Raw genomic sequence first — 25,648 nt, 5'->3', positions numbered from 1 at the left:
GACAAATCAACCAACCAGTTTCATTATTTTTCACAAAATCATTTGCATGGTCCAAGTCCAGCTACGAAGATTTTCTTGGGGAGGGAGAAGAAAGCCTCCTCCCACATCATGTCCCAGGTAGTGATGCCTGGTGCGAGGAATGGACACCTGGTGTTGGGGCAGTTAAACCCTCTGCTTTCCATATGGCCTCCTGCTGTGCTCCACTGCCTTCCCTTTCAGCTTTGTTTCTGCCCACCCCAGACCACATCTCTATCCTCAGAAAGAGTATGGATGGGCTTAGGGTTCACTGAGGGCAGGACTTGTCCCACAGCTGTCTTTTTTCAAGCAGTCTGTTGATCTGTCTGTGGGATTTTACACAGCCGTGCTTCTCCATAGTACCTGCAGTGAACATGGATGCTCAGAGGGCTGGGCTCACATTTTCTTTCCACTGCAAAATCCCTCCTTCAAGTCTTCTAGCAGCCAGGACTGTGAATGCTACCTGAGGCCTGAAAGTCAGGCTGTATTCTTCTAGACTGTGCATCATCACAGCAATAAAAACTTAGTTAACTCTTCTGCTGGTGATCTGAGAGCTAGAGCATGATCCATTCAGTCCTCCCCTAGCTGTCAGGGCTATGTGTTGCTAATAGTAAGGGGAAAAAAAAGAGTAAAATCTTGTTTCTGTTGGTGAAATAAGGAGATGTGACTCATAATGCACACCAGGGACCAACTGGTTGAGTAAGAAGGTATTTTTTTCCTTCCCTTCTTTTCTGTGACACTTTGGCCTCAAAATGAGTATCACAATAGTGCTGCATATAGTCAAAACCATATTTCAGATGTTTTTCTCCAAAATCCTTGGAAATTGGAAGGTAAATGCAAATTTAGAGAAGATAGATAATAGTTTTATTCTCCTGCCTCTTTATTTTACCTACTTTCTTCTTCCTATGCTTCCAACAGATTTGAGTCTAACTAGAAATGACACAGTCACTTCTCCTTCCAGGGGTGACTCTGTTGGATTTTGATAGAGACCTGCTGCCAAGGACTGGAATCAAATTATGCTTCAACTTCAAGATTCCCATCAGCTGGGATCATTGAACTTTTCTAGCTGAAGGAATCAGCCAATAATCCAAACCCCTCTCTGAAGGGGCTTCAGTGAGGTCTAAACTGAGTGTTTAGGCAGCAGCAAGTAGTCTGTAGCTAACGCCTCTGTAGCAGTTCTCGGTTACATGAACCAATCATTCATCCACCCTTTCCAACTGTAGCTACTCAGCATCAAACCTGGCATGACAGTCACCAGCAGCTCTGGATCAGCTTTTCAAAATCCCCCATTTTTTACTTTTGGCACCAACGTCTTTGGAAGAAGTGGATATGGCAGGTGCATGCTGACTGCTAAAATCAAGTTACACGCATCTGAGAGACAGCTGTCAAGTGAAGAGCTCTAGAAAACTTGACCTCCAGCTTCCCCAAGCATTTTTATAAAAGAAGAAGTGTACTGTCTGAGTTCTCATTTATGCAACCTTTCAACATCCAATAACTCTCATGTCTTGCTCCTTCCATCATTAGACATCTTTATAGAGTTGACTCACACAGGACTCATCTGGTGTATTGGTCACGTGCTTGATGTGACTCGGAGGGGGGGGGCTCATAGCAGCCACCCAGGCCACAGAGATGGCTGACAGCACCCACCTTGCCCATGAAGATGGCCTCACCGTAGCACCAGCCTAGGCCACGGTGAGGCCTCTGACTAGGCTGCTGGAGCAGGTAAGGACATAGCAAGCACACAGTGTGTTGCATCACCAGCAGCAGAGCTTCCCCATGGCTTGGTTTCTATCCCAGACCCTCTGGCCCACAGTGCATGTAGCTCTTGAGGGATCACAGATTGATCCAAGAAGCTTTGCCAGGTATGGGCTATCCTGAGATGCGGCAGAGGCTACCAGACTTCCTGAAGTAGAGGCTCACCTTCAAGAAGTCATGACACAGAAGCTTGTAAAACTCATGAGGGCTGAATTTTGGCACATTTGTGGTGCCCCAGAAGCTGCTAAGCATGTCTGGCGATCTGGCTCCAGCTATGCACACTGAGGGTTTCAGAAGACTAGCCACACTTTGGCTGACTTGGGACAGAAACTAAGATACCTTCAAATCTCTTTATTGTGTAAAAGAGACTTTACACAGAGGGTGATACAACCAGATCACTCTCCAAAGCTCCTTCAGGAGACCCTGACTTGTCCTCACCAGGACATTTCCATCACGGCAGACGCTCTGGCATAGCCCCCAGTGGAGATGCAGCACATGCTGACAGGGGTCCTTCTGCTGGCAGCTTTATTGCTGCTGAAATAAAACAAAATAACCTGATAATAATGTTTGTCTGTCAGCACAGATGTATCCAGCCTAGTGCTTCAGCCAGCACTGTGACCAGTACGAATGAGAAGGGTGGGTGGTAAGCACCCACTCCTGAGCTGGTGTTGCCTAACTGGTCCCTGTGGAACTGGGAGTCAGGACACCATGTATCTGAGTTTTGTGGGGCTGGTCTTTATCTACCCTGTAGCACATTTATATCACTCTGGGAACATCAAGAGTTGTAAGATGAGTGACTGTGATTTCTACAACTAATTTAATGTCTTTGTACAGGGCCACTGTGGCAGCATTGATGAGGATCCAGACAGGCACAGTCCTGACTCATGGTTTGATGTCATGACACTAACGAGTTTGGATCACCTATGTAAAGTCCTTGGCTTACATCCAGTAACAGGATGAACAAGGAAAAATTTTCATCCTCCCTTTCTACTTATGATAAGGGAAATACGCCTCTTTTCCAGTAAAAAGTGGAATTTCCCACAGCTTTACTAACTGCCAACTGTACAAGCTAATCAAACTCACCTTCATTACGAAAATTATTTTTAATTGCATGAAAATTATAAATTCGCATGGTGAATGAACAATCATATTGCAAAGGAGAGAGAACCTTTCAAAACATAATTTTAGATCTCATCCTGTTCCGGCGTCTTTATTTCTTCTGTCTTCCATGAACCTAAGCTCTTAAGTTTTCCCTCAAACACATGCTCACTGGGCTACAAATGGGACCAGGTAGAGCTCCAGCTGGCCTTCTGCCATCAACATCTATGGGAGCAGAAACAGCCCTGTTTGTGACCATGTTTAGTATAGTATAATTAGAGCAGATTAACACATCACTCAATGCTAAAGGGTCATATAATCATTTAGTACATGGGAAGGCTGTCAGTTCCTGATTTAAAGGTCTCAGTTACAGATATGACATGCTAGCCATAAAGCAGCAGTCTGTCTAGCTTTCTGAACCACAAGGAAATGTCCACCAGAACACGTAAAATGAATGTTCACCAGATCCTACAAGGGTCCAGTGCTTTGTCTGTACTGTGGTTTCATTTCAGTTATTTGTAACAATATAGCCCAAAAGCCATAGCAGCACTGAACAAAGGGCAAAAAAATATTTTTCCCATACTCTGCAAGCGAGGTGAGGATTTTTTTTACCTCTCCAAAGACAATGTGGTCAGAGGAATGTTTAGAAGAGCTATACTTTTCTGGCAGATGTACCCTTTCTCATTCAAATCTCTTAAATCCGCAATTTTCAGCGTAAGATCAGATGCCTGGGAGTCCACAGATTACTTCTGAGGGTCAAAAGGTAACTAAGGAAAAACAAGGTTTCTATTTGCTGTAATGGGTCTGTGGATTTCCTTGAAATAATGTGGGTTCACCAGCTGGAAGCAGTTGAAGAGCAGCATGCTGAGTAGCCTGTCAGAAAGCTAGAAGCTGGAGGAAAGTCATGAAAAAGAATTTCAGATTTTAAAATTTTGCCCGCCCATCCCCTGCCCCTCCCCCCCCGCCCCAGCAATATCTGCATCTCCAGGCCAAACTTTAGTAAATGCATCTCTTCGGGATGTTCTTTTGCTAAAAAACAGGCAAACAGAAATTTCCCTCATTCCTTACATCCAGTTCAGAGAAACTGCTGGTGAATCATAAAACAAAGTGGGTAGTAAAGGAAAAATGACAGAGAGAGAAGAGAAGGAAATGTAACAGTCTGTACTGAATCTGTTATCCGTGAGTAATAAGGGCAGTTACAGCAAAAAAAAAAAAATGTTTATCCCTTGCAATTACTAAGTGTACCTTTCATCTTGATCACAAAACTTTGGTAATGAGATTATGCCATTTGGCTGTGAAAAACATCATTTTAGCTCTACAGTATCCTCTCCCGAAGGATTTGTGCAAACATTACCTCAAACATCAAACATGCATATTTTAATGAACTGTATTAGTCCTCCTTCTATTAAACTACAGTTCAAAACACCAGTGTTAATGAGTTCTCCCTGTTTCCGATAAAATAAAAATAGCTAGGAAAAAAATTACTTTTGCTGACGGGGGGTTGAAATGATTTGTGTTTAACAAGTGAGACAAAGCTAGTCCAATTTTTACATTTATTTTTACTGTGCAGCTTGTGGGAATGAAGCCCGGGGCTGCCATCAGTGAAGCCTTCCCGATGTTCCCCCGCAGGAACCGACAGCTTTGCCGTGCCCTGATGTCTTGGGTGTGCAAGTCGAGCTCTGCCCTGTCACAGCACCTTGCAAAGCATTTGGTGGATTTTGGTGCAATTATTCTGGATTTGCACCCAGGTGTAAAGGAGAGCAATGGCCAAGCACTGGAAGGATCAGGGCATATTTGCAGGGGTGCAAGGGCAGGGACCCCAGGCATGTCTGCTGGCATCACGCTGGCTGCATCAGCCTGCAAGCACTGAGCTGCTTCTCCATCCTTCCAGAGGGGCTGTCACAAATGCACAGCCATCCCTGCTATCTGCTCTGGCTGCTCACAGCGGCTTCCTCCATTCCTTCCAAACAAGGATGCAGTCTCATGGGGAAGCTGAGGCATCTCGTTTTTTGGCAAAGAACCCCATTCCCATGAAAGTAAGTACAGTTTTTACACCACTGTTTAATAACACGGCAACATTCTCATGCATTAGACTCATTTCCTCGCTGCCATGACTTGAGAAATAAATACTGCCGTAAAGCAAGCTTCTGGAAAGCAATGCAGTTTCTCAAGCTTGCCTTCTCCTCTGAGACAATGTGTTAAAAAATACTAGAACATACTTTTGTCCTCATTGTTTAGAGTCCTTGCAGACTTTGTACCCTTCTGCAGTACACACTAGACAACATCAACTGGCTTGTCTAGAGAGGAAGTACAAACTGGGCACAGAGTGGGTTGAGAGTAGTCCTGAAGAGAAAGATTTGGGCGTGTTGATAGATGAGAAGCTCAAGATGAGTTGGCAGTGCGCTCATGCAGCCCAGAAGGCCAACTGTGTCCTAGGATGTATCAAGAGGAGCGTGGTCAGCAGGTCAAGAGAGGTGATTCTCCTCCTTTACTCTGCTCTTGTGAGACCCCACCTCGAATACTGTGTCCAGTTCTGGTGCCCCCACCATAAGAGGGACGTGGATCTATTGGAGCGTGCTCAGAGGAGGCCACAACAATGATCCAGGGCTTGGAGCACCTCTGCTATGAGGACAGGCTGCCGAAGCTGGGATTGTTCAGCCTTGAAAAGAGAAGACTCTGGGAGTCCTAATAGCTGCCTTCCAATACCTGAAGGGAACGTACAGGAAGGCTGGGGAGGGACTTTTTACAGAAGTGTCCACTGATAGGACAAGTGGAAATGGATTTAAGTTAAAGGAAAACTGATTTAGATTGGATCTTAGGAAAAAATTCTTCAGTATGAGGGTGGCAAGACTTTGGAATAAATTGTCCAGAGAAGCTGTGGATGCCCCCTCCCTTGAGGTGTTCAAGGCCAGGTTGGATGAGGCCTTGAGTAGCCTGATCTAGTTGAGAGGCATCCCTGCCCATGACAGGGAAGTTGGATTAGATGATCTCTAAGGTCCCTTCCAACCTAGGACATTCTATGAGAGGTTTCTGAAAAGCACCTTCAGTTTATGTGAGCACGACTGAGGCTGCTCACACATTCCTTCAGCCTTGGCTGCAACAGAAATGGGTGTGAAAATGTGAACAGAGTCGTACAACAGCCTAGCTGTACGACAGGTGTGTGTGCGCAAAGTTTTGTCCTGGTCAAAACTCATAGCCAAAAGTGGAAAGAGCTCACACATAAAGATGAACCTAACTGCAAGAGTCTAACCTCATTTTAAAAGATTGTGCTCGCTGATCACGGTCTGAGCTGCAGTTTGAAAGCAGCCTGGGAAAGACCAGGCTGAGCTGGTTACATAGTCTATGTCTACGTAAATCTGTATATGTGCCTCTCCTGTTGCTGCCTTCAAGGCAAGTTTGATGATTGCCCAGATCTAAAATTCTTCTCTACCTCTGCCAGAATGGGATGGTTTGAGATCAAACTCTTGATGCTCCTTGCTGCTTGCTTAAAGGCCAGGACTGTACTCACAGCCTGGCTCCACAGCTGAGCTCGTGCCTGCCTGTACACCACCCGGATAGTGGCATCCACCTCATCCACCTTCAACTCTCCAGAGCCATGACATCATCACCCCCCTGCCTCCGACCCCCCCACACTTCACCCCACCTCCCTTGGGCACCTCCCAGGGGACAGCGCCAACCATCCCTGGAGGTCCCTGTCTCTCCATTGACTGCTGAGGTAATAGGGGTTATAAGCATAGGTGAGAAGCATCATTTTTAGATAAGTATAGTCCAGTGAGACAGCTGATTAGTAGGTAAAATTCTTTCTCCAGGCTTTTTCTATCATATTCCCTGAAATGCAGAAAAAGTCAAAAGAGACTTTCACTTCTGGAGATGAAGAAGCACTGCGCTAAGGTTCCTACAGCACCAGACCTTTCTGTCACCATTATAGTGTATTAACGTTTTTCAGTGATTTTTATATGTATGGCATATAAAATTAACAAACATAATTTATTACACTCTCACACTGTAGCTGAATGTTTTACACAGAGGACCCATTCATCACTCTCTAACTAGTGCAAACAAAGACGGTTCCACAGTGTTGATTGATGGATATATCGGGTTTCTTTGCTGCTGCTGCTGCTCATACTGCTCTTGTATTAATAACTTGGCCTTTACTTTGCACACTGTTGTCTCTTTTTTCTAAAGAACATTTGGAACACCTGAAGCCTAATTTTTATTAACACCAAGTCCCTGTTACACAAAAGAGGCCTGAATAAGTAGTTAGATGTTTCTTTGATTAAGGAGACCTTTCTATGATCATAATGATATAAAGGGGATCTTGGTCTGAATAAGAATCAGATACAGAACTTTTGCTTAGGAATTTCCAATAGCAGGAAGGAGTAAACAAATTTCATTGTCACTATTTCCATGGATCACCCCAGTAATCGGCAGAAATCTTCTGAACATTGTAAAAAGCAGTCATTAGTGTTATAGGGGCTTTATGTGCCCTGTGCGAAATCGATCCTGCAATAATTAGTCTAGAAATCTATTTTCCTTCTTTCTCTTTTTTTTCCCTCCTGAAACTTTTGGAAATGAGCAAGACTAGTACCCTGACACTACTGCTTTTGGCTTTTCCATGAAATGCCATTCCAGTTTGGATCACTTATAAATGGCTGAAAATCACCATTTCCCTTCCATCGCTTGTGTTCCTCAGGACACTTCTGCCACCCCCCAAAAGCAGTCATCAAACTTGCCTTGAAGGCAGCAACAGGAGAGACATATAGCGCAGTAGAAACTGCTGGGGTTTGTGGGCTACTATAGGAACAGAGATGCTATATGCCAGACTGCATCCAATATACCTTCCCGCCTCTGCCATTTAGGCATTTTGAGTATGACTTTGCACGTATATTGTATTGTCTATCAGCCCTTTGTAAAAATCTTTTCTGAATTTGCCAAGCTCCAGTTTGGAATCCGTGCTTACTTTTGGTACTCACAATGTGTAGCAAAGATGCCTACATAAAGTGCTCCCTAGTGTTAGATATAAGATTGTCCTGCATGACATCCTAGTCTCCAAGATGACAAAACATGGATTTGATGGATGGAAGATTCAGTGGATAAAGAACTGGCTTGATGGATGCACCCAGAGTGGCTGTCAATGGGTCCATGTCCAAGTAAAAAACCAGTGGCAAGTGGAGTCCCTCAAGGATCAGTACTGGGACCAGTCTTTTTTAACATCTTTGTCAGCGACATGGAAAGTGGCATTGAATGTAACCTCAGCAAGTCTGTTGACGACACCAAGCTGTGTGGGGTGGCTGACATGCTGGAAGGACTGACACACTGGTAGGGGTGCCATCGAGAGGGACCTCGACACTCTGGAGAGGTGGGCCCAGGCCAACTTCAGGAAGTTCAACAAGACCAAGCACAAGGTCCTCCATCTGGGTCAGGGCAATTCCAAGCACGAATATAGGCTGGGCAGTGATTGGCTTGAGAGCAGCCCTGAAGAAAAGGACTTGAGAGTACTGGTAGATAAGAAGCTCAACATGAGCCGTCAGTGCGCACTTGCAGCCTAGAAAGCCAATCGTGTCCTGGGCTGCATCAAGAGGTGGGTGGCCAGCAGGGCGAGGGAGGTGATTCTCCCCCTCTACTCCAGTCTCGTGAGACCCCACCTGGAGTACTGCATCCAGTTCTGGAGCCCACAGCACAAGAAAGATCTGGATGTGCTGGAGCGTGTCCAGAGAAGGGCCACAAGGATGATCAGAGGGCTGGAGCCCCTCTCCTATGAAGAAAGACTGAGAGAGTTGGGGCTGTTCACTCTGCAGAAGAGAAGGCTCCAAGGAGACCTTATTGTGGCTTTCAGTATCTCAAGGGGGCTACAGGAAAGCTGGTGAGGGGCTTCTTAGGATGTCGCATAGTCATGGGACTAGAGGGAATGGATTGAAGCTGGAGATGGATCGGTTCAGATTGGACGTTAGGAAGAAGTTCTTCCCCATGAGGGTCATGAGACCCTTGCACAGGTTGCCCAGAGAGGGGGTGGAAGCCCCATCCCTGGAATTTTTTAAGGCCAGGCTGGATGGGGCTCTGGGCAGCCTGATCTAGTGGGGGATGTCCCTGCCCATGGCGGGGTGGGTTGGAACTAGATGATCTTTAAGGTCCCTTCCAACTCTGACAATTCTATGATTCTATGCCTTCTTCTTGCTTGTGTTGCCACCTGATGACTTTAGAAGTTGCCTACAACTTTCCTGGTAGGAGTAACAGTGATTAATTCTTCCCTTTTCATCTTCCCTATGCCACTCATGATCTCTATCTGTATCTCTCCTCACATACATTTTTGTTGACTGAAAAGTCTTGGATTAATTACAAGGAAGCTGCTTCTTCCCTTCCATGCGTTGCCCGAGATGGATGCACAGACTGCAGGTGGTGTCTGGGATGCAAACTCTCAGTGGTACCGTGGCATTATCCCGTATGTATACATACGTGTGTATGTGTGTGTGTGCTCCCCACTTCCACCACAGTGACTTCTACCATTAATTTTCCATTTTGAGCAAACTTGTTGAAGGTATTTCAGGTGAGTGCAGCCTTCATTTCTTTCTCATTCTCTGCAGGACTTTCCCTCTGTTTCTCACAGGACCTCAATAATACTCTGAACTTAGGGACAAGAGTCTGAGTCTGAATAAGGAAAAAACTCCCCTTTTCCCAATCTTTGAGAGCATTGCTTTGAAACTTAAAATACTTAAATGTACTTTGAAAAAAAAGGTTATTTATGTAACATAGCAATTATGGACAATATTTTGATTACCATTTCAATAAGAACAAGAGTTGCCTGCTGCATTGTCATACGTTAAAATATATTTGCTTTTTGTGTAAATGAGCATATATAAAGTAGTTGAGATGCAAATTGAGAAGCCTTAGTGTGAAATCAATTTCTCCTGTGTTCTACATTTGGAAGTGTAGATCTTACCTTGCATCTGCTTGTAATTTTTTGCAGTGTTAAGATGCTGTTCCAGCATACATGAGTTCACTTTGATCACACACGAGTATCGACACATACAGCCTCCCTCAGCATGGAATGTAAACCTCTGAATTTTTAAGCTGGTTTAAGCTCTATATATTTAAATATTAATGAAATAAAATTCTGACCGCTTTGGTTGTTGAAACCTGTAAATCTTTAAAAGGAAGTTTCCTTAAAATACTCACTGACATTTGTAGGAATCTTTGCCTATCTGAATTTTTGATGGGGGAGTGCTTGGCTATGAAATTTTAATTTGAAAAATTTATAAAAACTGCAAAGTTTATGCTAATTCTGAATCCAACCCTATTTTGGAGACTAAAATTAAAGCCACACTTATGCATCTAAATCAATAGCCTGTTTTCATGAGTACTAATCTACTTCATCTCTCCTTGGCTCAGTCATTTTGTATCAAGACACCTATTCAGATGCACTACATGTATTTCTAAAGCTTTAACTTCACCAGCTGTGATAGAAAAAAGTCTTGATCTCATCATCTTCATTTTTAACCTTTACAGAACAGTTAATACTCCACAGAAGCTTTATGGATGAATTAGTGTGTAGAAAACAATTCGCATACATTACGTAATTTCATTACTTCTGCTAGCACTACTGTCTCAGTGTTCCTACTGATATCTGTGCATGAACTTAATTTGGTTTAGTTTTTGCTTGTAGCATTTGCGTGGATAAAATAACACAAAAAGTGGGCATTCTACATCTTTTTTTATTCCCTAACTTTTATAGCATCATTCCATCTCCTGTACTGTGTTGTTGCCACCAAATGACCAGAGATGTAAGTAAAATTTGGGAAAAGCACAATAGAGACTATCCCAAATATTTACCCTGGGGCATACAAGAGACCAAGAGGCACCTTGAAAACATCATTCAAGAAGACACGGGGCAGCAGCCATTCGCTTGCTTCTTCCCCTGAAAGTAATGTACTATGTTGTCCAGATCCATAGGCTCAAATGGAAATATCAGGACAAAGTTATCTAATTAGCAGCCTCACAATTGCCTCTGGGCTTTGTACGTTCTTTTTGTTAGGCTTAGTTTTTCATAGTAGTCTCCTCTGTTTGAAAGACTATGATGAAGGTGATTAAAAAGATTCATTAACATTGTGCCTGTTTGAGCAAACAGTCCAAACATTTCTATATTCCCTGGTATCAAATGCAGTGATCTTCACACAAATGTCCAAAGGTCTTTGAGCCTTTCTAATTTTTTCCACAGCTTGACTTTAATTAATGATTCATGTGCAAATTTACATACAATTATTGTACCAACTGACTAGCTATTTGCTTTGGATTCTTTGGGAGGAAGAGAGGGAAAATATCCCCAGAGCTCATAACAACAGTAGACCATATATTTAAAGTAATGTTACAATTAAATGTCTGGAAGTCTATCTGGTTTCCTTAAGCCATATCTTCTACTCCATTTCTCTTTGTAGCAGCCTATGCAGCTCCCCACTTGGTCCTTCAAAGAAAGGACCACATGAGATGACAGCAAGAGGACTATTTTGTATTTTACTATGAAAGCAGAGGCATAGAAAAGGATCTCATTTTTAATCTGAGTGCCTTGCTATCACATATCATCTAACATCTATTCTAAACCCTATCTTAAAAGCAGTCAGGTTTCTGGCCACCAGCACTCTCCTCGAGAAAGCCAAACAATTTCTCCAGTTGTCAGGAATGTGCTGCTAATTTCCAGCCTAAATTTACTTATGGCCAATATCAAAGACGGTTACTAGGTACACAGGTTGGAAAACTTGTCAGAAGAAAATTAGGGGTGGATATGTTAAAACCATATGTTTTTTGGACTAACATTCTTTAGATCTGCATAAATAATTTGGCTACGGATACCAAAAATCTACTCTGCAGCTTTAAAAAGCTCAGGCTTATTAGAGAGATGAATGATTGTATCTTCACAAACCAAATTCCATTAGTATTTTCAGGTGGTGAGTCTAACTCCCCAGAAAACATTTCAGGAGGATCAAAAATCTGAAGATTTTTCTTTTTTGTCCAAATGCAGTATATATATGACTATGGAAAACCCTTCTGAAGAACTGCTTCAGTGCTTGCTGAGGCCCTAAAGCTTGGCCCACAGAGAAGCGCTGCTTCTGGAAAGGCTGCCCTTGATTTTGAGCAGGAAACAAGATTTTGACAACACAGTTGTACTTAGCCCATGAAGTAGATTTCATGTTTACCAAAGGCCTGTAATTTGTGGATCAAGAAACATTTACTTCTTTTAAAAATACAACTCAGCGGTGAAAGCTCTACACAAAGAAGAGAAGATGCCAAACCCAAGAAGAATGGCACATTTGGGTCTTCTGCATCTACGTGATGGATACTGCTGCTTTCTCACTGTGTTCAGCAGATCATGTGGCTGTGAGATGTTTCTCTGTAGTGTTTCAGCTCTCCCCAGTTGGGTGCTGAGGAGGAACCAGGGCTGAGAATGGGCAGTCACTGGGATGGAAGTCCAAAAGGAAGCCTGAGGGATTAAAAGTGCAAAGGAAGGCTGACATTGCACAACCAGCCAAAATGCGCTTCAAGTACCTTTGGCATTTTTTTTAGGGAGCCCTAGCCAAAGACAAAAGAAGTCAGTCTCTATGGTGTTGGTAGGAATATGTTAGTGAAACAAGTGAGCTGGTAATAAGAACAACTTGTTCAACAGGAAGCAAACAAAGGGGAGGTGGTCAGGGAAAGTATAACAGCTCTGACTCAGATTGTTTTGAATTTGCTCCGACTCAGTCGATGCAGCAGATAAACAGTTAATGCAGCCTTAACAGAACAAATGGAACAATCAAAAACCAACAGGAAAAGTCCATCACTTGCCATAATGTGAGCAGAAACTACTGCACTGAACGTCCTCCCTGCTGGGAAGTGGCAACACGAGATATATGCAAGAGGAAAAAAGAAGTATTTTGGGAAAAACTCTCTCTCTGCTCCAAACTTGTTTCTTCCTGCTGGAAATTTCTGAAGTCCACTTATTACTGTTTACTCAGGTATGTTCACGGTAAAAACAGAGGATGATGGAGTTGAAGAAAGGCTCAGCTCTCACCAGACCCACTTCAGAGTTTGTGGATCCCATGCGTAACAAGGCCCATAGACTGCTATAGGGAAAAAACACTGGAGAGAGAGGGAGAGAGGCAGGTTCACACTAGGCATGCTGCAGAAGGGGTTAAAAGTGGTCAGTTCATCACTCTTCTGTGTAGTGCCTTGGAAGTTTTCACAGCACCAGATGTGTGAAAAAAAAAAAAAGAAAAGAAGAAAGCAAGCAAAGCGAACACTAGTAGACATCCTGGTGCCCTGGAAGCAGTTAAATTAACACCCAGCAGGGACAAATTTGCAGCTTTGGGAACAAGCTTAAAGTTAGTCTGTTTTCGTTCCTGGAGTGAATTTGCAAGTGTATGACAGTGAAGTATAGCCTGGGAAGGAGCAGCCGGCTTTGGATTATGGGTGAATGGCCAGAACTCACTCCCGCCCTTCCTCCTCCCACTCTGTTTTGTGCTTAGGCTCTGAAGCTCCCAATACTTCTGCTAATCCCTATGTCTTCCCATGTCTTTTACCAGTTCAAGTAGGAAAAAAAAAGCCATTCTTTTCTTTTTTTTTTCCATTCCAGCTGAAACCAGACAAGACTGGAGTCACCCCAGCAAAGCCTGCTCTAGCTGGGATTAAAGTTTACAGTCATTCGGAGAAATCTAGTTCTGCAATGGGTAAAGTTGGATGCTTTTCTAACCAGAACCAAAGCACTAAATCCTTTAGTCATTCATCATCCAGAGTCAGGCTGTGGCCCAGCTTGCAACCACTGCAAATTATAGAAAGGACTAGAAAAAGAAAAGACTGTGAGAGTACATCTAACCCATCTTCACTGAATTATGGAAAGCCCTCAGAGTCTCTTTTCCTCTTACAGGTTACAGAACAAACTGGCTCCACAGAAATTTTCACACCTTGGCCTTCATTTTCACACCTTGGTCATTGCTACTATTTTGGTATTAGTGAGTCATGGGGAACCTTCCAACCAAGATAGACTAGAGCGTTTCTTATGAAGGCCTGAGAGGATCATTCAATCTCCATCATTCTTCACCATGTGCATCTTTTGCAAGGCAGGAAGAAACTTCAAACCCTGGAACATGCTAGAGAGGTAGTCAATGGCCCAAGCCTGCCTGTGTTTGAGAGGCATTTGGACAATACCCTTAAGAACATGTTTTAACATTTGGTTAGCCCTGAACTGGTCAGGCAGTTGGACTAGATGGTCACAGTAGGTCTCTTCCAACTGAACTATTCCATTCCATTCCATTCCATTCCATTCCATTCCATTCCATTCCATTCCATTCCATTCCATTCCATCCCATCCCATACATATTGGTGGTTATTCAATGGCTACAATTGCAGCTGGGAATGGTAGAAGAGCCGTAGGGTTCCCCGAAGCGTGAAAACCAGTGAACAGGGTGTATTATTTTTTCTCCAGTGGGATAAATATGCTGCCTATTCTGTCTCCCTGACTGATGGAGACAGGCAGGATGAATAGCAAGACCTCAAATCTGTAGTGTGTCCTTTCAGCTGGCCTGACAGGTCTGGAAAGCTGCATTTCCTGCCTTGTCCTGAAGATTTCCTGCAGAGGCTTTGGGAACCACCAGACAACAAGCCCCTTGTGTCCTTTCACTTATTCCTGGCCTAGGATACAGAAACAGTCAGTTTTTATGTATTACCAATCTTCCACTCTCTCCTTTGCAAAGAACATAGGTGCTTGTCCCCTGCGCACGAGTAGCTCCTGTCCTGCCCCATTTCTTCCCACACCATCTATCACCCTCGGATTCCCTGTCCTCCCCTGCCTGCACCCAGACTCACTCTCAGCTCTTGCCTCCGGAGCTCCCAATCTTTCTGCCTCATTCCTCACCCAAACCCAATTTGCACTCTGAATTGCTGCCTTCCAGGCTGGTTCCTACCCTCAGACCCTCACCCTTCCTGCACTTTACTCCTTCTATAGAGAAGACTCTCGGACCAAGGGGCATAGGACAGTTAGGTCAAGATGAGCAGATGTGGGTTGAAAGGTTCAGCCACTATCCTGGGACACAAGGACACTGTCTCTGAGTCTGACACTGGGTCTAGTTCAACTCCAGGCTCATGAGAGGATTCCTCTGTGATGGTAAATATGTCCTTATCAAAAAGCTCCAGTGGATTGATTGTAATGGCTTTGAAAGAGATCTTCCTTTTCTCTTTCCCAAAATACATAATAATATACAAAAGATACAGTAACATTTCCTTCTTCTTAAGATTTGGCCGGCTTGCTTATTTACATTATAAATTCTTCAGGGCAAAAGCTGTCTCTTACACTGTGTGTGTACATTACCAGAAACAGGCGTGCAGCAAATGAAGCAGGCAGATGGTTCTGGAATAGTTCTGATAGAGCATCTGGCTGATTTTCTGGATCAGCATCACATACGAATGGTAAATTCACCCATGAAAGCTTGCATTAAAGGAACATTACTAGGTCTGTTGCTGTCTTAATGACAGTCATCTGTGCCCTGGGGCAGGTCTCCTCCATAAAAACACCAGCAGTAAAAGTGGCTGAGTGGAAGAATAAATATTTGCTATTAAAATATCCCTTCGTTTTGAACCCCTAGAGAGAAAAATTACTGGGACTTGTTCTTGAGGACTTTGGGGAATTAAAATAATAGGAAGAGTCTAGGGAGAGAAATGGGAGCAGGAGGCTCATTAAAATTTTTTTGTTCCTTGACTTCTTGAGGTATTCATAAATTGCCTACAAACAAGCAAAAGCTTACAGGAAAGGGTTTTTCACCATGCCAGCTCCAAATGGCTGTGGAATTACATTGTTTTTCCAGGCTGCCTTTCCAAAATCCCTGCAGGAAGTTGACTCAGGGCTTGACTCTGGCCTCAGATGCACACACAGTAACAGCAGAAATCTTCAGCCAGGTAAGAAGGCCTTACAGATATCCCAGCTTTATTGATGAGATCACAGGTCAAGACAGACTAACGTGCTTAGCAGCAGAGAACCAGACCTGAAACATCCCTGACCCCTATCCTCTTGGTCAGCATTGCACCTTCACAGTTCCTTATCCCAATCTTGTCCTCCTTTCCAGTTAATCTATTAAGAACAGATTCATGTCCTGTCTTTGGTGACGGTTCCCTACTCTATCCCACCATCCCTGGCCTGTAAACTGTAATCTCAGCGACCATCACTGTGGATTTACTCATCTGCCCTTTTCCTCCTTGAAGTCACCATTGTCTCTTATGTACACACCAAGTATCTTGGCTATCCCTCTGCTTCCTTTCCCTAGTCCATGTGGCAGAGGAGTAAAATCAGCGGACGGAAGCAGTTAGCACCCTTACTGTGCTTCCTGCACCCAACAGCACTTTTTTCCCCATGGCCAAGACAAATGACTGATTCATGAAGTCCCTCCTGGATCAGTCAACAATCAACACCTCTCAAGACACAGGTAGGCAGAAGCTGATATCCTCCAAATTCCTCCAGTACAACCCATTTTTTTCTTTGATTCTTACAGAAGCCAGATCAACACTGTCTCTTTGAGACAGGTGCTGGTTTTAATCTGTTTATGCAGTTCTTCACAGAATGACATTTCACCCTACCAGTGGACCTTCCAGGCAGTTTCACAGTGCTACCAAATAGGAGTTCACGTGTGCTGACATTAGCAAAGAAACTCATCCAGGCAAGTGTAATGACGTTTTTTATTGGTATCTTCATGGAAATACCTTCAAAAAGCAGTCCAAATGAGAGAACAGGGACTATCTCAGCCACCGCCCAAACCCCCAAACTCAGAAGCATTTGATCTAAGTGGCTGATATTCTCCTATTCTACCAGTGTAAATACCTTAGGTCAAGTGTTCAAGAAAGCCTATGGAACTGGCAATGTCTCTGAATTACAATGTCTTCAGTCACTGACCATCCACAGTGTGATAGTTCATACATTTCATTCAGCAAACTCAGCATGAATGATACGAGGCTCTACCAAGACAACAGTCCACCATGACAACACAGGAACTTATGACATCTGGTTTTGAGTTCATAAATCACCTATGACCCTGTAATCGATGGTGGTTATTGGGACATACTCAAGTTTTTATTCAGTATATTTAATTCAGAAGCCCTTGCATGAAGGAATGCGACCAAAATGGAGCTATCAAGAAAAGCTGTCATCCAAATATTATTTTTATAGCGAGCATTGAAAGAAAGGTCACATTGTTATTTTCTTACACTATGGAACAGTTTCTATTATTACAGATTCCAAAAGCCTGGAATCGTTGTTATTTATGATCTAAGTCAAATTTAAGTCCTGGTTTGTACCAATTACCACAAGCCACTCTAGGTTGTCTCTCTTCATTTCACAACTATTTGCAAAATAATTCCTTTGCACTTGAAAACAGAGAGGTTGCCTCACCAAAATATGCTTGTCTTGTCTTCTTTAATGGTAAACACAGAGGTCGAGGAAAATACGGTTTTCATATGAATCATGCAAAGAAGTCACATTTTCTTTGACAAATTTTGGAGGCTAAATTAGAGGTGTAAGTTATCACTCAGTAGTGAAAGATAACATGAGTTTTTATATCTTCACTTCTAAAAAAGCTATTCGATCTTTTGCTCCTGGTGCTTCTTCCTCATACAGCACTCTAACAATCTGACAGTTTAACATACACTTCTCATTAAATCCATATGGTGCCCATGCTTAAAAAAAAATGGTAGAAGGCCTTATTCTGTTGCTTACTATGCTGCTGTAAGTCCCATTATGCTCTCCTGAAAATAAGTGAAATTATCCTGGGTTTACAATGGAGAAAATAAGAGGAGAATCTGTCTCAGCATCTCTGCAGAGCTGTGAGGTTAGCTGAAACACCATCTCCATCCCTTGGAGACTTTTAAGAGTGATGCATGTATATAGAATTAGAATTGTTTAGGTTGGAAAAGACCTTTAAGATTGAGTCCAACCATTACCATGCCAGGTCCACCACTAAACCATGTCCCTAAGCACCACATCAGCATGTCTTTTGAATCCCAGCTAATATCAGCTAAGCACTGATTTGAAGGCATTTGAAGGGTCAGTGTAATGGAAGGGGCTTGCAAGGGGGGGTGACCTCAGCATGTGGAGCTCCTCTGAGTGGAAGCTCCTCACTGGTGGCACATCCCTTGGTGCAGTGCTGAGCTGTGGCCTTTCTCCAGTCAAATGCAGCCACGCTGTGTCCCCGGGTCATGGAGCACCTGAACGGCCATTGGCCACATGCTGCAGAATGCAAAGTCTTCCTGTGGGAGAGCATGAGGCAAGAGGTATGAAGGAGACACTCGTGCTTGGAGCCAGCACTAAAGAAGGGACTGCTCAGTGTTCAGTAGGAAGAGAGACTGGTTGAATTTCAAAGAAGGCTGTTAAGACCTGGTGAAGAAAATGGTCTAAGGCATGCCTCAATCAGGACAAGTAAGGACAAAAAAAGACCTAAATTGCAACTAATCACACCACATTCCTGGGTTCTTGGGGAAAAAAAAAAAAGATAAAAGAAAAAAAACGAGATGATCCTATTCTCAAAGTGGTTATAAGGGAACAAGGACTGTCAAGGACCTGAGCTCTGCACAGGAGACAATGTTGTGGGTTGTAACTACACAGATGACAATGACACTTTCAGAGCTTTAAAAATAAGGACCACTGGCTGTTTGTGTAAAGTGTAGGCTGAAGTTCTCATGATCCCTCATGTTCTTCTTGGCCTCTAAGCCAAGACAAAACAGGGCACATGCCCACATGTAGCAAATGGAGAGACCTTGCTCCATGAGGGTTCCTGTTCCCATGAGCTCATCCCTTTCTCCTCTCCCTTGAGTGAATGAAGTTGAATAAAAAAAATTTGGAGGAAAAATCAGCTTGAAACATTTGCGTTTAATTTGGCTTTAGGTCAAAACCAGAAGGGGATGAATAATATTTGATTTAGTAGATACAGGCTTTTTCTTTTTTTTTTAATTGATTTCTGACTTCTTCACAGAAGAATAATGGATCTTATCGAACAAGTCTTATGGTTGATAAAAATCTTTGAAAATACACATGGAATTTCTTAGACTAGTTAAAACCATCTTTTTTTTTTTTGGTGTTCAAAAATCTAAAGTCTTACTTTAGAAACATCTTTCACTGACTGGACTACATTTCTTCACAAGTAGAAAGTTAGACTTCAAGTTTCTACCCAAGTCCAGTTAGAGATTTTCCCCACATCAGCCCAAGTTCTGTATAAATATTGCAAAGTTGATTAAATCTGTGCAGAATTTGGAGTCTCTAATTATTCCTTTAAAAAAAAGAAAGTGTTGAATTTCTAATAGTTTTTTCATGGCTGTGTATATTTTGCATCCTGATAGACAATGGAAAGGTGAATCTTTCCCACAACAATGGAGAATAAAACAGAGACGCAAACAAACCCTTCATTCAGATCAACCTTCCAGGAAACCAAGATGATTTCCATCATTTTTATTACTTTTCCCTAGAGGCAAAAGACATCTAATTACCAAACCCCACTACAAGTTTGCTCCAATTTGACAGAAAGTGAATGTGACAAGCAGAGAAATTATAAGCCTTATACTTCCAGTTAGCCAGCTTGGGCTGATAAAGTCAAGTTCAAATTTTCTGGGGGGATCTTAAAGCTTGGGGAGTAAAAATCCAGAGGGTGAGCTGGTTCAGCTAAACATGCAAATTTAGAGTGTTCCCATCAGTGTTATCTGACGGCAATGTCACTGCAGCTCTTTACAAGTGCACTCACATTTACAGCTACAAAGCACTCCAGCCAGTTCTGACATGGTTCTTACAGTCCACAAACATCATGATCTGAGGAGGAGTTGAACGATAGGAAGCAGAATCAAACCTTGATTCCTCGTGAAGAAAGAGGGCATGAGTAAGATAAATACTAATCACAAAGTCAATTAGTAAATGCTGGTAATTAATCACGCATTACTGTTAATGATGTGTAGGAATTCTCAGAGTTAGATTATGCTTCAGGAAAGAAAACCATGCAGCCTAAATGAGGTAATGTTCCCATTGCTAAAATCAGCAGGAGTTGACACATGAGGTTGCTTTGGCCTTTGTTGTCTTTAGTGGAAGGTAATGTTAACAGCGTTCCCTCATGCTCTGATTTAATATTCAGACTGGGCTTACGGGGTCAGGCCCTGACTGAGGGATTGGTGGGCTCTTGCAGATGGGCAGGCAGATGCTAAAGGAGTCCATAGAACACATAAATGCTTCGAGGTGAACAGTTATGTTCAAACCTTTCCAAAACTCTGGAATTTATGGGCCAATCGTATTTCCAAATATAATTCCAGCATCTACAGAATACTCTGTTGAGAGAGACCTACTTGATTTGCTGAACTTCAGCAGAACTTTGGAACAGCCACTAAGGATCTCTTATAAAAATCCAATTATCTCTCTAGAGCACAGAAAAACCAGCATTCTTGCTGTAAAAGCCCCATAATCTGTGTCTACAAAGCCTCTAAAACTTCTCAGCTGTGCTGTCAGTCAGGTAACCATGTCCTGCAGACATAACTGTGGGAAGTGATCAGATGACAAGAAACTTTGGAAAGCTACTTGCAAAAGTCTGTGACGAAATACAAAACTCCTTCCTTGGTGTAGTATCTAAAGACTGGCACTCAGCAAAACTCACTTAGGGCAAGTTTCCTAAGCCAAGAGATCTTGTGGCTACATAGGTGAGAGATCCCACCATACTAATGATAAATCTTGTGAGAACTACTACGGCCAAGTTGCCAAGTACCATCTTCTTGGCTTGCCTCCCTGAGCGGCGGCCCAAGAGGACACAGAGCAAGGAGCTAACATTGCCTCAAGCAGAGTGGCTCTCAAGTGTTTTTATTCCTTTCCAGAATGTGACCTTGCATAATTTTTTTCAGAAAAAGTAGTAGTGCTTGCAAAAGTCCTGCCTGTCTCCCCTGTGCTGACAGATTGCTGGAAGCTTCATCATGGCTGAATGAAGGAACTGTTAGAATTCATCTGCCTGCCAGTCTCTTAAGAGAATGGGGAAATGTGCCTAAGAAGAGAGCACACAGTGGCCCAAGAAGAAGAGTAAGAGCCAGCAGAGACCTCCCGTAAACCAGCAAAGCTGTACTTGCTTCCTGCCAACGCTCATTCTCCAGCATCTTCCAACAAAGCAACATCTCCCCACCCAAAGCACCCATACCTTTCATCTGGTTCCACTTCCTAAGGGACTTTCTGTTGGAGAAAGTCATGGTTAGTTGGTCCAGGAATTTAAAAGAGTTAAAAGAAGGGTATCCATGCATACAACTGTATTTACTTCATTTTTTAAAAAACATCAGATTTTGGTGGCAAAGAAGTCCAGTTCTGAACGATTCATTCACAATGTTGCTTCTTTACTTTATGGATGACTTTATGGAAGACTCAGGACTTCACTTTTCAGTAGTATCACAGCTATTTTTCACATCTACAAATGATCTCCACAACTACATTGCCATTCCATACCTTTCGATGTGCTGAGCCCAACCCCCCCCAAACTTAAAGCTTAAACGTCCCACGGTCAAACAACTTTTAATTGTTTTGTGCCTGGTTTCCAGTTTCTGAGGAGCAGTGAGGTTGCGTTACTCAAACTTCAGTTGGCAGGTCCGAAACTTGGGATCCTGGTGCACAGTGACTTGACGTAGCACAACTGAGCTGTAACAACTGATTTTGTCAGAGCACTGTCTCAAGATAACACTGTGGGAGCCAGCCATGTCGTATATAATTGTAGACATATCTGTGGCAACCTTCACCTTCATATCTAAGCATGTATTTTATCCACAGAATATTCCCGAAAGTGTGATGGGTGTTTATAAAGCTCACAGATAAGCCCTAGATTTTTTTTTTTCCAAACAGATAACAAATGTGCAAATGGTTTTTTTGTAATGTCAGTCAAAAGACATCTAAATCCAGAATTTCCTAACTCTGCCTCCCTGAGGAAAACAATGGCATAAAAATTAATGTTGTAAAAGACAGTATCTAAGATAACACAGGAATTCATTAAAATTTTGCCATTCAAAAGAGCCTAAATTTTTGTAACCTAAAAAACTTAAGATAGGGGTCCAAAATAAGCTTACATCTTCCTTGCTATCTCACCTTTCTGACAAGTATCTACACAATGTATAGCAGTGACATATACACTAAATTGCAGGGCATAAAAAAAAGTGTTATGAACACATCTTGAATTTTTTATAAATATGCATCCACGACGTATTTGAATAGGTGCTAAACATGTCATCACCAGCTCTGTGGAAGTATGTGCTGAAATGGTCGATATCTGCCACTAGTAGGCATCTCCTGGATGGAAAAGCATTTTAGTACTCAGACCAAACAAATAACAATCAAGGAGGAATTTGCCTTACCTGTCTATGCTGCTGAGAGACTGGATACTGCAAACCTGAGATTTGCTGGCTTTGCTGCATTTTCTGAAGCATCATTTTTTGCTGCATTGCTAGGGGTACGTTGGGTGGCCTTTGAAGAGACTGGTTCGGAAGAGGCTGCGCAGGCTGCGGTTGAGGCTGCTGTTGCTGCTGTTGCGGAGGCTGTTGCACAGGGGCTGAACCCTGTGACTGCTGCGTGTAGTGCAGAAGGGCAGGCTTGTTTTGGGAACCCAAAACTGAAGGCATCTGCTGGTTTGTTTGCTCTGAGTTAAAGTGAAACAAAGGCTTTGTGTTGCCATGATGCTGCTCTAGTGGTGGCTGAGCACTGTTAATAAAGTTTCTGTTGAGGTCCTGAGGCTTCTGTTGCATGATTATGTCCATGGGGTTGCTCTGGGGAGTGGTTGGTTTATAAACATAGTTGCTCATCCCTTTCGACTGGTTGCCATTCACTGGTACCCCAAGCATTGCTGAGCTTTGTGGGCTGAATTGCTGCTGGCGAAAAGAAGGACTGGGGATTTTCTCTTGCACGAAGGGTCCAGGAGAAGGTCCTGATGGAGACAGAGTGGACCAGTTGGCTGTCTGGTTCTGCTGCTGCTGTTGCTGCTGAATCAAGGCATGCTGCTGCCGGTTGGCTGCGATCTGTTTGAGCTGCTGCGCGTGAGACACCTCCTGCCAGTTAGGCAATGGCCGACTGGGCGCAGAAGAGACCTGTGAAACCTGTGTTTGACTCTGAGGCACCGAAGGGATGGGTGAAGAGGTGGACATGGCAGTGGTGGCCATAGTGAAGGCTGGACCTGTAGAAGAAGGTCTCATCTGTGGGGAGCCCACAGGAGCCTGACTCATGCCTGGTGCATATTCACTTTTTATCACCATCTTATCCATCTGCAGAGACCTCACAGGGCCCCTCTGGCTCTGCTGCCCAAGGTCAATGTTGAATGGCTCGTCTTGCTTTATCGTTGCATTTATCATATTCTCTAATTCAAGATCACTCATTGGTGGCACTGATATGTTAGTCAGTTCATTAAACAGTTCCTGAAGCTCCAGATCCATCATTTGGTCCCATGAGTCTTCCCCATATCTGTTAGGGAACATGTTCTCATGGGATGTCTGGCCATCTAAGTGTTTGCTGCAGGACATTGTTTCTCCTGGCTCTTTCTTTACCTCTTTCAGAGTCATATTAAACATGCCATTCCCAGTAGCATGTGTGTTGTTTGCTAGGTTGCTCACCTTTCTTTGGGATCCTTGCCCCACAGACATAGTTCCTGACATTGACTGGCTTTGGCAATTGTTTACATGTTGTCCACCTTGTCCCACTGAGATATTATCACCCACTCTTATCCTCTTAATGTCCAGGAAAGAGCTCTCTGAAATACCATTGGGCCTCTTGTTGACAGGGGACAGATTTACCACCAACTTTCTCTTCAAGGAGCCTTGGAGCTGAAAGAAGCAGAGACAAGAAAATAATCATTAGATGACACTGAAGAAACAGTCTGTAGTCTATTTGCTAGAAAGATCTTGAAAGACAACAGGCAAGTAAGCATCATTTAGTGCAGAAAGCTACTCTGGGCTTTTTCAGTCAACAAAACTATGCAGAACTGTAGGAAAATATAAGTAAGCAAAACTTCTCTCTGCCCCCACCACTCCAGTCTTTGTAGTCACCGGTATTTTTCAATCACTGCTGCATCCTGTTGATCACAGACCCCCTTTCCCCCATGGATGTGAGTGGAGGGAGGTGGCTAGAGCTGGCAAAGCCTAGAACATATCTGCCCCAGATTTGCTGACATCTAACTGTGCCAGACAGTCTAAAGTATTTTTAGATAGCAGAGACTAAAGCAGTTATGAAATCTGTCTTTGTGCCTACCCAGTGCTGTAGAATTTCACCCTTATGATTTTGGTATATGATCCAAAAGACGGGGTTTGACTGCTATAGAATCCAAAGGTCCTGGAAGATATTTTAATGGTACACACAAGATCCAGGCATCCCAATCTCACATGGGTTTATACTGGCCAGAGATGTGTATAATTAAAGATATTAGATGTTAAATTCATATTCAAAACTGAAAACAAAGCCACTGGAGCCATGTCAGGTTATGTCAGCCAAAGGTCTGGCCCCTAATGAACTGCTGGATTATTTTCCAGAGATGTATATTAATACATTAAGTCCTAATTGTGTATGTCCTGAAACATCTGCTATAAAACACACAGTCGATGAAACACTGCTCTGAGAACTGTAACTCTATTTCCTTTCCTGTGAATATTTGCAGAGATACTTTCATCTGCTCACGAGCCCTGTGGGTCTACTGAATGAGAAGAGGTTCATGGCTTTGTCCACCTGCCCTACACTCTTCTGCCACAGTTGTACACACAAATTCCTGCCCCGTGTACATCAAACAAAGATGTTGTCCCACCAGCTGAAAAGTTTTGGATTACTGCATGTGCCCTCAGGTAAGGTGCAGATACCCTCAAATAGAGTTGCTTTGAACATTGTTCATAAAATAACAGATTGCTTTTGAACAAGCACAGCTGTCATATCTTTATGCTTGAGCACTAAGGGTGTGCACACCGAGCAGTGAACATGCACATGCGCAGCCCTCGCTCCGTCCCATGTCAGGGAACTCCACAGGGAAACACAGCTCATCCTCTGCCATTCTGCACCCGGGCAGATGCGTACGAGCCTTAGAGGCCACAGGACAATGTCATCTGACAAATACCCGCGTGTGCCAGTCAGAAAATGATGCCTGGACAAACTGTGATACCTTGAGAGGCTATGATGGGCGACGGGAACACTGAGAACTCTAATTTTCCGGTTAAGTGAGGAAGGATGACTCATGAGATCTTCCAGTCACATTATTTGTATCATGCTCTTTCACGTACAGCAGTCCATGGGCACATAATACTCTGCTGTGGCCCCCATTTCCCTCATCTTCAGGCTTGTCTATAGGTAAGAGCTCTTCCCAGATGAACTCCAGGTGTGAACACTTTTATCTTGCTGTGAATAGCAGTGAGTTGTTTGGGAAGAACTCAATGACAAGCACGTATTTCCTCCATCCCCACCTATCCTTCCATTGCATCAGCAGGTCACCAAGTTTAGCCCGTAAAAATAAAGCTTGTAATTTCTCTCTCAGACACCGAAAATCTCATCTCATATCTCAGGTTTCCAGCATAGCTTTGAATCACAGATCTCTGTTTTCTTTTCCTAAGGACAGACATGTCGGTGCCTAGTTGTACAACTACCTAGACCTTGGGACTTCAAGAGTAATTAATTGCCATTAGGTATCCCCTGGCAAGAGGAGTTTTAGGTGATCATTTGCAAAGTGCACAGACTGTCTTTGGTTAGCATGTTCCTTCTGACACATGAGTCACTGTACTTTCCTTTGCAAAAAAAAACCAACTACCGGTAAGCTGCATT

General features: G+C 43.2%; 1 protein-coding gene across 1 annotated transcript in view; it reads right to left on the bottom strand.

Annotated features, from left to right (window-relative positions):
* The window catches only part of MAML2 (mastermind-like 2 (Drosophila)), a gene marked incomplete at its 5' end in the record, with an annotated part of 64,994 nt that extends 41,318 nt beyond the window's left edge, over window positions 1-23,676 (bottom strand). The window contains one exon of the mRNA XM_009879265.1: window positions 22,222-23,676. Within this exon, the coding sequence (XP_009877567.1) occupies window positions 22,222-23,676 (1,455 nt within the window). The remainder of the gene's footprint in view (window positions 1-22,221) is intronic.
* Window positions 23,677-25,648: the final 1,972 nt, after the last annotated feature.

Source organism: Apaloderma vittatum, unplaced genomic scaffold (assembly GCF_000703405.1).
Source record: "Apaloderma vittatum isolate BGI_N311 unplaced genomic scaffold, ASM70340v1 scaffold5782, whole genome shotgun sequence".
Taxonomy (NCBI): Eukaryota; Metazoa; Chordata; class Aves; order Trogoniformes; family Trogonidae; genus Apaloderma; species Apaloderma vittatum.
The sequence above is the reverse complement of the archived record's forward strand: the minus strand, read 5'-3'. Positions and strand labels throughout refer to the sequence as shown.